The sequence below is a fragment of the Poecile atricapillus genome, chromosome 2, assembly GCF_030490865.1.
Source record: "Poecile atricapillus isolate bPoeAtr1 chromosome 2, bPoeAtr1.hap1, whole genome shotgun sequence".
NCBI lineage: Eukaryota > Metazoa > Chordata > Aves > Passeriformes > Paridae > Poecile > Poecile atricapillus.
The window spans coordinates 16,672,251-16,685,157 of NC_081250.1; the positions used below are offsets into that span (position 1 = coordinate 16,672,251).

A 12,907-nucleotide genomic window follows, 5' to 3' on the forward strand; every position below is an offset into this window, starting at 1 on the left:
CGCTGACTGTAAACATTTTTGTGCTCACCACTGAATCAGCATTCAGGAGGAGGTACAAATTTAAAGTATTTCAACAGCACTGCCAAGAATGGCACAGGGAATGCAAAATCAGGAATAATCACAGAATGGGTCAGGTTGGAAGGGGCCAGTCATCTGGTCCAACCTCCCTGCTCAAAAGCTGGGTCATCGCAGAGCACATGGAACAGGATTGCATCCAGATGATTTCTAAATCTCTCCAGTGAGGGAGACTCCACACCCTCTCTGGACAATGTGTTCATATTCAGGTGGAACTTCCTGTGCATCAGTTTTAGTCCACTCCCTCTTGTCCCATTACTTGAGAAGAGCCTGGATCCATCTTCTTGACACTGCTTTCAGGTACTTATGATGAGAACCCCTCTCAGTTGGCTCTTCTGGAGGATGAACAGGCTCAATACTTACACACTTCAATCATTCATTATCTAATGCTTCCAACAGTTCAGAAACACATTTATCTCACCCACAAACTGTGCACACCTCTTCATATGTTTTCTGACAGATTCCAAGACCTAGAGATAGTAACGTTACAAACCTCTAGGTACTTGTGCTCTGCTGAAATTTAAAGGCAAGTTCTGCACTTATTAGCAAACTCACTTTCCTCTCTCCCCAGATTTGATTAAGTGTCCTTTTTCCTCTGCGAGAATTTGCATCATCAATAACATCATCATGAACTAGACTGGCTGTATGGATCATCTCAGCAATTATGGCCACAGAGCGCTGGCTTGCTTGCACCTCCCTAAAATAAAAAACAAGAACTATCAAATAATTAAATCAATTATATATGCTGCAATACACTAAAAAATCTTAATTAAAAACAAAATAAAAAAATGTTTCTCTGAAAACAAACAGCTGTTACAGTTTTTTCCTGGTCTGACGCCTTTCTTTCAAACCTGGAATTAGGAAGGCAAGAGAAAGTAAGACCACATTAGTATAGTAGGTGCAGAGGGATGCATCCATCCTCATTAGGCCTATTTCTACATTGCTGCATTAACAGTATTGCAAAACTCCTGCGTTATTGACTTTATTTCCTCTAAATCCAGACTGCAATAAATAGCATAGCATCAAGGATGCTTGGGTCCAAGACTGAAATCTGGAAAACAGCAGAGGAAAGAATGCCGGGTAACTTTGTAGATGAGTTTTCCTTATCTCTGTTGTTCTGCCTAGAAATGTGGCACCACAAACTCTCTAAAGCTGGATAACTCTACTAACCAGCAAGTGGAGAGATCAGAAGGAACAGAAACCTGCATTCTACATTTGAAAGACATAATTCATAGATCTTATCCTTTATGTTACCTGATTACCTTAAAACCCCAGAGGTTCTTCCGAAGACTGAGGAGTTAACTAGAATTCTACTGCAACCACTTTAGGACTGTAAACACCAACTACCCAACACTTACTGGAACTCAGCTTCTGGGAAAGGTCTATCACTGATGATTCAACTCTCAGTGGTTCACATTACTTTGTTTTTTTAAACCAGGTGAAAAGAAGGTAATGGAAGAACACAGAAGCAATTATGTAGAGAACAAGACTGGCAAAAAGCACATGAAAGAGCCAACCTCGCTCACACAAAGGACCATCTCCCTTAATATCCAGTTGCCACTATCTTCTGGTATTTTGCTATCTGTTTTTATCATACATTACATGCAGGAGCCCAGAAATGGCTATCCCAGTCAGCCTTGCTTCATAGGTGTAACAAGTCCACATGGACATTTAAAATACCCCACACACAAAACAATAACATAAAAAACCCACAACAAAAGAAAGAAACTACTTCTGAATTATAAATACTGTACTTCTGGTACACACACAACACAGAAAATCATACTATTTTCCAGAAGAACAGAAAAAGAACAGAAACAGAAGATAATTTCAGTTCAGCTAAGAGAATTTAAAACTTCCCTGCACTGCCTATGTTCATTAAAATGTGATTAATCACAAAATGAAAGAACATATTGCAGTCTGCTGACATAACACTGCATTCTGACACATACCTCTATACAGAATTCTACACTGCTGTCAGTGGGAGTTCTACATCCTGAACAATAGCAGGATGAATGGGTAGCTCAGGCTGTGAAAATATGGCTTTTACACAACAGAAAATAAGAGCTGGAAACCTTCATGGTTGTTTGGAGGCAAGTCTTAATGTGGACCAGTGATTTAATCAAATGCTAGTTTAGTAAGTAGTTTTCCAAAATAAACTACTCTTACTAAGTAGGAGAAAACTTACCTTCAAAAAACTGTAAAGGTCTCCAGCCTCTTTCATGCACTGTTCTCCTTTTGGGGATTCTCTTTTTCATTAATTATGTCAGCAGACTGGATTTCCTGCTGGGAAGCAGCAGTAAATGGCAACACTCACTGACACACTGAAATATTTCAGTAGTATGAAGACAGCACAAAACCACTTACTCCAAAAGCAGGTTCTGAAAAGTTCTGCATTATACTCTCTTATGTCTGACAATGACTAAAAATGGCATAGGAATGTTCACGGTTCATGGTTTCCAGAATGTTGTATCAAATACAATTAATTCAGATTAATCTGAAGGGGTTTTAAAACTAGTATTTCCACAAAGTCTCAAGCAAGGCTCTTCCCACTGCTGGCAGAAAAAGATCTGCAGTAGTTTCCTACATGCATCTTGTGAGACTAATTCTAGATCAGAGCATGCCTATTTTAGAAGAAAACACACAAACCCAAGGATCCCTCTCATCCCTTGACATTTTTCATTCAGCTTCTCATGCAAAACAAAAGCAAAAAGTGTCAGTAACTCGACTCAATAGGTAACAGGGTCCCTGCAAATCCAGTAAGTGGAAAGATGCCATTTTTAGGTCATTCTCAAAGTAAAGATGCCCCGAGATAATGTATATCTATATGGATATTTTATACAACTAAACATGTTCTGTCTTTCAGTAGGACCCCCTGCTTGATTCAGTGATAAAATTTTATAGATCTACCGTACCCTGAGATATTTTCCATTACAGAACTTGTTTCATGAACACTGAACAAGCCAAGGCTGACCATACAGGTTAAGAAACCCCAAATATCTCCCTCCAAATATCCCTGTCCACAACCAAAACAACCAAAAAACAACCAAAACCACCAGACAATGGTGAGGGTTAAAAAACACACAAACCAGTATTTAGACTCTCCAAGAAAGAGCTTTGAGGCAATGTGCTTGCCAGTAAGTAAATATTGCCAGTTTATGGAGAGGAAATAAAAATAAGAACTTGTAAAATTTTTGTGCTACGACCACAGTCCTCCAAGCATCTTTCTCCTGCTAAGGCCCTGTGGGTGAAAGAAGAAACCATCTCAGAAACAGTCTGTGACACAGAAGGGCACTGCAGGCTACGGGAAGCACAGAGAATGCATGTGTTAACACCAGGGAAAACTGCAGAGCAGCTGACACCACGGGCTTCTGACAATGATGGTTTGGAAGAGTGAAAAAAAAGGAACTAAGGTTGCTGGCAGGTCCTATCCTTAGGAAATATTCCCTCGAGTTTAGCCACGTCATTTTATTTGTTTGTCACACTATTCTGATAAATTTATTTCCCCTCCCCTTCCCCCCACCAAACTTTTGTGCTCAGTTTTCCCTATTATCCTCGTACTTCTTTGGTCCTCTCTTATTTGCCTTTCTCTTTTTGGTGGTAGGAAAAGAAATAAAAACTCATTTGCAAACACCTTTGGAGAATACAGAAACGCTATGTCCTGTCAGGCTAAGTGATAATTCAGTGAAATTCTTCACACAGGTATGTGAAGAAATGCCAGTGGATGTGTGAAATTCAGGCTTTGCATGACCCCAGCTTAAACTATTTACAACAGTTCTCACATAAAGCAAAGTTGCTATCAATAAGCAAAAAGCCACTGCCCAAGGGACTTAAAGACTTAGGGTAGAAGGATTTCTGACACTTAAAACTCCAAGAGAAAAGAAATAAACACACTTCAGTCACTTATCTTTTTGGTAATAGTGAGAGAACTCTTTTTACAACTGTCATTTTCCTTATTATGACCAGAATAAAGTGACCTCAATCTAGATAAACTGTCATCCTGCTGAGGATACAGTAAACACCTCTCCTCATTCAAACCTAAACATAAATGATCAATGTCACCTAACCTGCAAGCACAGCCACCTGGGCATTCCATTCTCCTGACAAATCTCAGCTACTCTGGAGGGACTCAGTGAAGAGAAAGAGGGGACTGCCTTGTAGGGATTGCCTTGTAAGATCAGGACCTGTAGCCTTCCTAAATTGAGTCCTGTTCTTTTAACAGCCAAATAAGAAGCATTACATTTTATACAAAAATCGCACAAAAGAAGAAAAGAAAACGAAAAAGCAGGCAAAAGCATGCTGGCTCCAGCAAGTTCCATTACAGTTGAGAATGGCAGCAAGATGAAGAAGAAACTGAACATCAGCAATACAAACTCCAGAGGCAAAATTTTAAAAAAATGCTAGGGATGAAGAGCAGAGGATATTGGCTCACCCTATAAACCTACAGATACTGTGGTCAGTCTCCTCAATTCCATGTGTGGGAACCAAAGCCTCAACAAAGGAAAATAAGCCTGGGAGAAGAATCATTATTAACTGAGGAAAAGAATGATAAAATGTTTCAAAGGAAATGACAAATTGAAAGTGGAAAAATATCTTTAAAAAACACTGAGAGAAGCAGAAGGTAAGGTAAATATTTTTCCGCTCAGGTTTGCAGAAGAATAGCAAAGTTAAAAATATGCAGTATTACTTCTCTACATACACAATTTTCCTCACAAACATAGAAAAGTTGGAAGAACAATCTGTCACCTGGAGACAATGTTGCCTTAAGAAAGAACAATAATGAAGCAATCATAGTATCCATGTGAACTGAAGTATATGTATACACAGACAGGATATAAGACAGTCTGCTCCAAGCAGCTTAAAAGCAAAAGAGAAGAAAATGCCCATAAAACTTTATCAGCTCACAGGAACTGGGTATCCACAGTACAAACGTAAATTCCTTTAACATAGCCATGCCAACTCTCAGAAGCATTGGTCACCCAGCAAGAACCAACAAGCACTACAGTGAAGACTTTGTATCAACATATGGGATATTTAATTACAATCACATTGGCACAGGACACAGAAGAGGAAGGTAAATACCCAGAGATTTCATTCCATTCCTTTACTGAAACATTTCTGTTCTTGGCACTCAGAATTTCATTCTAAAAGCAACATGACAAAGATGTTGACTCAGCCTGGTTTGTACTAGGAACATTCAGATTATTGAGGAGGCTTTTAAGCACTGAACATACTTTGGAGGTGCTGATTAGAACCACAACAGATGTACAAACACTACCAAATGACACAGGCATCCAGAAATCAGAGGACTTATGCCGAGGGCTGGCTACTGCAAAACAGTACACTTACCCCAGTCACATGTGGCCCTTTCTTACTGGCATAGGTCAGGTCTCAAAACTGGTCCTGACAGTTTTGAGACAGCATAAGATGTGGACAAGAATGTGTCCATGGGCATATACATATGTCAAAAGACAGCAAATACGCTTTGAGCATACAGGCAAATTCAGTCTTTCCACTGCTGCCTCTCTTGATTCACTGCTCAACTCCCACACTGTATGACATCAGTTCCAGCCTTCTCAGTACTGCACATGTGATTTTGTTCATAAGCTTTTCATGCGACATACTAGAATGAGATAAAACTATTTTTACCATTATTTTGACTCCAAAGATGCTCCAAAAACTCACTGTCCCCTTTGTTAAAAGTCTCCTTCTAAATTTCAATTCTCTTAGCAACATAATGCTTTGTCTTAAGTAGCTCTTTCACCCTGCTCTGATAAATTTGTAGACCACAAGTCTTCAATCTTCACAGTTATCTTTACAATCCGTCCCTGAAGCCAGCCGGACTTCACTTATTTTGAACACAGGCATCAGACGTGCTGATGATTTCAGGAAGTGCAATATACACTCCTGTAGCTGAACTGGATGGCTGATGCATGCTAGGGTATCTTTGAGGTTCTTCATAATGAAAGTGGTTGCAAACCACACTAGGTTATGCCCTAATGGGACACCCAAGACCCTACAAGCTCAAGCAGAAATAATTGGTTTACTGTGCTTCCTTACATTTCACCATAGATGGCTGATCATCAAGAATGATTTTGCCATCAAAAAGTGCCATCCTCAAACTCCTTTTTTTCATGTCAAGACCAATCAGGAAAATATTAAGCCAGCCAGTGGCAAAAGGCATCCCTGAGGATTTTCACAACCAGTACTGTTCTTTTTGCTATCTCAAAATTAATGACAAGAAGCAGTCCTGAGCTGACAACAGAAACAGGCTGAAGCAAAGTCCATTAATCCTGGATGATTTTTCCTAAAATAAGGGGAACTGGCACACACAAGACAGGACACTGCCAGCTCAGTTTTGCTTTCTCCTTCAAAATTATATTCACATAGAACGGGATACAGGGAGAGGGGCTATCCATGCAACAAAATATCCATATTCTGAAGTAGTAATCAAGTCCAACAAGGCATTAAACTACTCCTACAGAAAGAAAATGGTGCAAGAGCTCAGAGAAATTCCTTAATTTCTGACAAATTAGCTATTATCCTTAATTTCTCACAAATGACTGACAAATTAGCCTAGAACGACTTTTGGAAAGGGACCAAAGATTACCTATTTGAAATTCTATACAAGTCAACACTGGAAGCATAGCTGGAAGGCAAAGAACACTGCAGCCAACACCTTTCCTCAAAATCCAAACATAGCAGTTGACAGGAACGTGTGGAGTTGCAACAAGCCAGACTCAGGAGTGATAGAGATACAGGCCAAGCATGATCTTCTGCTCAGTTAAAATGGCTTTCAAAAGACATGTAACTTGGAGATCATGAGGACTATGACAGTCTAATAAGCTTAGAATCTTACATAAAGCCTAGAAACTTGCTACTAGAGGGTAGGAAAAAACCTCTTGACTGTTTTCAAAATTTCACTGCTTTGAATACAATCATACCACCTGTTTAATATCTTTTCTGCATAATTACTAAAAAAATCTATGAAGGCCTCTTCTCACAGCAAATTTCTTACCTGTGACAGGAGTTTAATAGGAACACAAGTGGTTACAAATGAAATATACTTAATACAGTTTATATAGTTTCAAAGAATATCAAAGGTTCTAATAAACCATTTATGCAAAAAGGTAGAATTGACTAAAAACCTTACAAATATTGTAATTTGGCAACATTTTCTATCCACCCTGGTTACAAGTGCAGTATAGTCCATGATTTAACACATGGAAATATGTAATAAACCCAGCAGTTCCTTTTGCACTGACAACTACAAAAGTACAGCTTCAAGATGGAACTTAAATTCAGGTTTTACTGAGGAGCATTTTATTTTCATAAAGTATTTTTCAGAGACACAAGAATGATAATTTTCAAATATGATGAGTGTATCTGAAAGTGACCAACTCACTTGGAATTATTATGGTGAATGTTGCAAGCCCGAGCCATTAGCACCACAATCATTGGTCGAAAGGCCTTTCCCTTCCCATCAAAGTAATAATCACACATTTCCTTAAGTTCTGCTGCAGAGACCAGCAATTCCTATAAAAAAGGACAAGAGCATTTCAGCATAGAAATCACACAGTCTGTTTAGTGTAAGTAAAACAGTATGCACGTATAAAGTTATTGCCTGCATTCATTCCACCCAGTGTAAGCTCAAGTTGTTTCTAAAATTACTATGAGTAACCTGAAATGTAAATTATGCATTCCAGCACTGAAAATCAGGAGAAAAAATTGCATTCTGGTTCTATAAAATATGAGAAATGTTCTGTTTGCTTTCAGTTTCAGACAGCTGCTCATAAACATAAATAACATTCTCTCAATAGATATCCTCAAAACTGATGGCTGCTATTAAAAACAATCATCATGACACCCCAGCACAGTCACCAAAATCCGTTACCTTTTTAATATCTTCATAGAGATTCTTCAAGTCTTTTCTACCTAGTTGAAAGGGGTCTTGGTATTTTTCATCACTAATTGTCTTACTGCAGCTGCACCAGTGGGATGTACTTGTATGATGAAACCTGGTGACAGTGTTTTTCAAGTCAGTAGTCTTGTTAGAAGTCAAGTTCCCCTGATTCCCCAAACAGAAATGTCTGAAAGGATTTCTTTCTCTCCCTCTCCCTTCACACCACATTTAACCAAATGGATAAAACATATGAAGGCATAAAAACACACTTTTCAGACAGACAGTAAGGTGCAAGGACAGCAGAGCTATGCATTGAATGACCACAAACCTTTGGGACCTGGCAAATCACATTTGACAAACACACACACTCTGCCCTTAACACATCCCAGAAGTCTTCTTGAGACACAGAACACTACCTTGCTCTCCTTGTATTCCTTTTGAATACATTATGGATAGCGTAGCCCACACTTGGAGATAGAGCCTTCACTTCTGGCAACCCAACTATTCTGTTACTTTCTTCCCTCTCTTGCAAACTCCTGAAAAAATATTCCTGACTTAGATTTGATATTTTGTGCTTTGTATACCCAGCTGCATACCCAGGTAGCATGAAGATGCTAGGAAAGTTCATCATAAAAGGGTGAAAGCTCCACCTGGATGCATTAAGATGCATTTAGCCTAGGAGATTGGTTTGTTTGTTTCCTGAAGTTTCTTCTGCTTCTAATGTTTCCTTTTCCAAAGTGACCCATATGTATTTCTTGCAGCATTCTTGCTTTACCCATTACTCTCCAGGACGAACGACTGAGATTCAGACTCAGCACTACAGCAGCAGTCTACACTGGAGCAAATAACCTTATTTTCAAGGTTTACAGCTCAGAGGTGTAACTACTATGTTCACCCAATAAGTATTTCTTTACCCGCTACACAACAATGTGAATCTCCAACTTACCGCCAAAATATACTACATATTTTTGGAAACAAGAAAGTTGAACTTCTTTGGGTAATGTGACACATCTGCACAAAATAAAATCAGGGATAGTTTATTAGAACTTTAAACTAACAGAAAACATTTGACTACAAAAAAAATGTATCCATCACTACTGCTCTATTTCTCCATTTTAACAAGCCAGCAGCAAAGGGCGTCTCATAACCCCTTCCATATCACATGAGACATGAATGCCAATAGGCACACTGAACTGATTCTTCTGCTTCAGAGCACTGGACTTTCTACCCTGGCAGGCCCAGCCCAGGAGGCTTATCAGTTAAATTACTAAAACTGTTCCAATAAAACTTTGCTTTTGTACTTGTGCAAGGTGCAATTTCCTGCCTGGAAGATAAATCTGGACTGCACCGGTCAAGACAACAGAGAAAGGGATGAGCTGTTTCAGCATGCTAACAGAAAATCATGTCCTTATTTTCTCCTGAAGCAACTTCAATTCAGCCTGCTGTTTATAATCTATGCCTGTCCATCTTCCCTGCTACATGTCCAGAAGCTAACTTCCAAATCTACCAATCTCTCCAATGTTCTCTCCCTGCAGACAGAGCCCAGGAGCGTGAGGGAAGGCACAGTCCCAGGTACGTGATTCCAGCACATACAGCCTGAGAAAGGAAGTCCAGCTTTTGCTCTGCTCCTGGGAGTGCTGCCAGCAAGCACTGAACCCTGCCCAATGCTGGGCCGAGCCAACCTAAAATCGCTGCAATCCACGTGTTCACCAAACTGCCTCTGCAAAAACTAGAACAGAAACGCTCAAGATCTGCTCCTCGTGCCTCAGCGCTCCTCATACCTGGATTAAAATCTCTCTATCCTCGGACAGTGGGAGAGAAACAAAAGCACTGTAATGGCTCAGGGGCGCTCTTCCACCCTCCGTGCTTACACAAGGCCATGCAAGGAGTCTAAGGAAGGCGAGGAGCTCTAACTTACCACAGATCTGCAACCCACAGCTGTCTGACTTCAGTGTCCGGCCCTATGGCTGAGACATTCCTAAATCGCTCTCTCGGACCTCTCACCGCGTTCTGTTGCTAAAAATAGCTGATCTCTTCCTACTCTTCCTTCAGTGTGGGCACACACAGGCTCCCTCCTTCACACTGCTGCTGCTTGACCCTGTAACAGCGGCTGGTGCAGGATTCTGGACACATTCCCCAGAGCACTTTCTCGGGGGTCAGGACAGCCAGAGCACCTCAGCGAGGGTCAGAATAGCAGCCTGACCTTGTGAAGAAGCTCCAAACCAGGGCAGTGAGTGAGCTGCCCTCATTACCTCTCACAACGCTACCACACACGAACGCCTTCAAAATCTCACGCTACTGAGAAGCATTTCCCCTGCTCCCACCTAGGGCTCCCAGAGGCGCACACACTGACCAGTGCCAGAGATCCTTAATCCGGAATTTAACCTTGCTCCTGCCCCCAGTAAGGACCCCCCGGCTGGGAGCCGCCCCCGGGCCGTGGCTCTTCCCGGGCGGAGGCTGCCGGGGAGCCGAAGGAGCGGCGGCCCCGGGTGCCCGCCCGGCCCGGCCCGGCGCCCCCCGGGGAGCCGAAGGAGCGGCGGCCCCGGGTGCCCGCCCGGCCCGGCCCGGCGCCCCCCACCCCATTCATTCCGCGCCCGCCCGGCGCCGCCGCACTCACCGCCGCGCTGGGGGCCGGCGGGGCGCGGGGGCCGGAGCTGCCCACGGAGCCCAGCGGCGGCGCCCGGCAGCACGAGGCGCCGCTCCGCCACCACCACCGCAAGGCCATGGTGTCCCCCAGCCCCGCCGCGCCGGCACCGCCTCCCGGCACCGCCGCGACCCGGACGCGGAAGCCCCGCTCCGCCACCGCCCTTCGGCGGGGTACCGGGCGGGCACCCCCACGCCCTCTTTAAGGGCGGGAGACCTCAGTCCGGGTGCGTAGGTGACTCTGGAAGGCGAAGTTTGAGGACATGTGGTGGCGGCCCTGGCTGCCCGCCTGCCTGGCCTGGGGCTGTGTGGCCGCGCTGTGCGGCTCCCGCGGGCTCTGCCCGGCCCCGAACGCCTCCCACGCCGAGCCGGGTCAGTGCCCGCGGCGCCGGGCGGCCGAGCTCTGCGCCTGGGCCCTGTCCTCCGACAGCCTGCTAGGTACGGCCTGCCCTGCCTGGGGCTCCGTACTCCTGTCCTGCCCTGCCCGGGGCTCCGTACTCCTGTCCTGCCTTGTCTCGGGGCTCCGTACTCCTGTCCTGCCTTGTCCCGGGGCTCCGTACTCCTGTCCTGTCCTGTCCTGTCCTGCCCTGCCCGGGGCTCCGTACTCCTGCCCTGCCCGTCGCTTTTGCTTGTTGGGGTGTAGCAGCTCCCTAAGCAGGAACTAAGCGAAGACGTGATACACATAGTCAAATATTATTTTTAAAATTAAAACTGGATTGGTCATAAGGAGCTTCTTTTTTCCCCGAGTCCCAATTATGTGTTAGTGCAGAGTTGATAACCTGACACTTCTCTGGAAGTACACAAAGCATTCTAGCTCTGCTAGCTCTGGGGCATACAAAACTGTGTAATCATAATGCTAATTGATATGATAACATTACAGAACTAATTTCATTAGGTAACACAATTACTTGTGAGCATTAAGAAATAATCATTGATAAATCTTGTGGCAGCTGGTTATAACAGGATCTGTCATTAGAGGTAGTGAGAAACACGGCTAGCAGCAAGGCTCCAGAGATGCTAACTAACTTAAAGTTTTTACAAAACAATGAGTATGAGGTACTGGGATTTTATAATTAATGTGGAATTGTAAGACTGTTGTGAGCAAAAGTCCATAAAGATGGGAAACCACACTTTTAAAACAATATTTGTCCTCTGTTACTATGGAAAAGGGCACAGAGTGGGCCTGAAGGAAGAATGAACTTCTGAGTACAGATGTATGCTACAACAAGAGCTAAATCTCCTAACTCGTTCATTTGCTGTTTACATTACTTAGAAAAGACTTCATCTGTTTTCTTGGGTTGTGTGGTGATCACATTGCATATGGACTGTACACAGCAATTACTGGTGTAAAGTGACTTAGATCTGTTGCACTACATTGTTCAGCTCTGGGAAAAGCTGAACAACTTTGTCTCTTGCAGGTATTTTTAGGGTGTATATAATTGAGTGCAACATCAAACTGCCCTGAGACTGTTCTAGTCACAGTCTATTCAATCTATTCTTAGATATGGTTTAGATCTTCAAACTAGAATACCCTGGTAGATTCTTTAACTGCAGAATTCAGTCCTTTTCAGAAATTCCAAACAATGGAATCCTAAATTTATTTGGGCTTGCTTTTTGTGAAGGCTTAATATACATTGGTAAAGTTGTAATGTTACAATTATTTATAAAGCATCTTGGCTGGATTTAAGAGGAAACATATTAAGAATAATATAATTAATTGTTTTTTATACAGCATTTGTTGTCTGTTTCATGTTTACAGATCCTTTTCCAGTTGATGTGATACAAGAAAATTACGTCCGTAATGTGAGAAACTGCATTTTTTCAGTTGTCTATCCTACACCTTTTAAATCTAGAGTTCATCTTGTTGCTGTTTCAAAGGTTGGCTATTGTTTTTTATTCCTCTCTAGTTCGTAGAAATTACTAACACATTTACTAAAGTATACTTTAATATTCATACTCTATATATTGTAAAACATCTCAATATATACTTTAAACAAAAAGAGCATTTAAAACATATTGTGAGATGTCTTTTAATGATGAAATATATAAAAGGAAATATGTTCATTACCACTGAAAATTTGATCATGTTCAAGTATTATTTTTTTCTCCAGGAAGTTCTTGAAAATATTTTGGATCTTGATATATCTGTCAAAGGATCATCTGATTTTCTGGAGTTTGTCAGTGGTGGGAAAGTGATATTTGGGTCTGTTCCACTGGCCCATAGGTATGGGGGTCACCAGGTAAGTATGGCACTTGTTCTTGCAGGTGGAATTGTGTAGGTATGTT

At 42.2% G+C, this 12,907-nt stretch overlaps 2 protein-coding genes across 6 annotated transcripts in view; one reads left to right on the forward strand and one right to left on the reverse strand.

The window, feature by feature from the left end:
* The window catches only part of PDSS1 (decaprenyl diphosphate synthase subunit 1), a 23,432-nt gene extending 12,613 nt beyond the window's left edge, over positions 1-10,819 (reverse strand). Inside the window, exons 1-6 of one of the 2 annotated variants that reach the window (XM_058832979.1) lie at positions 10,596-10,819; positions 8,925-8,989; positions 8,395-8,514; positions 7,970-8,093; positions 7,481-7,611; positions 631-772 (exon numbers count right to left, since the gene is read on the reverse strand). In XM_058832979.1, coding sequence (XP_058688962.1) covers positions 631-772; positions 7,481-7,611; positions 7,970-8,093; positions 8,395-8,514; positions 8,925-8,989; positions 10,596-10,703 — 690 coding nt within the window. In that variant the 5' untranslated portion in view covers positions 10,704-10,819. The remainder of the gene's footprint in view (positions 1-630; positions 773-7,480; positions 7,612-7,969; positions 8,094-8,394; positions 8,515-8,924; positions 8,990-10,595) is intronic. The other variant, XM_058832978.1, reaches the window with a different exon arrangement.
* Positions 10,819-12,907, forward strand: part of LOC131576354 (protein adenylyltransferase SelO-like) — a 22,601-nt gene continuing 20,512 nt past the window's right edge. For all 4 annotated transcript variants that reach the window (XR_009276964.1, XM_058832964.1, XM_058832962.1 and 1 more), the window contains exons 1-3: positions 10,819-11,059; positions 12,381-12,499; positions 12,733-12,861. Coding sequence is in view for 3 of the 4 variants with exons in the window: in XM_058832964.1 (XP_058688947.1) it covers positions 10,885-11,059; positions 12,381-12,499; positions 12,733-12,861 (423 nt within the window). In the remaining variant the exon portion in view is untranslated. The remainder of the gene's footprint in view (positions 11,060-12,380; positions 12,500-12,732; positions 12,862-12,907) is intronic.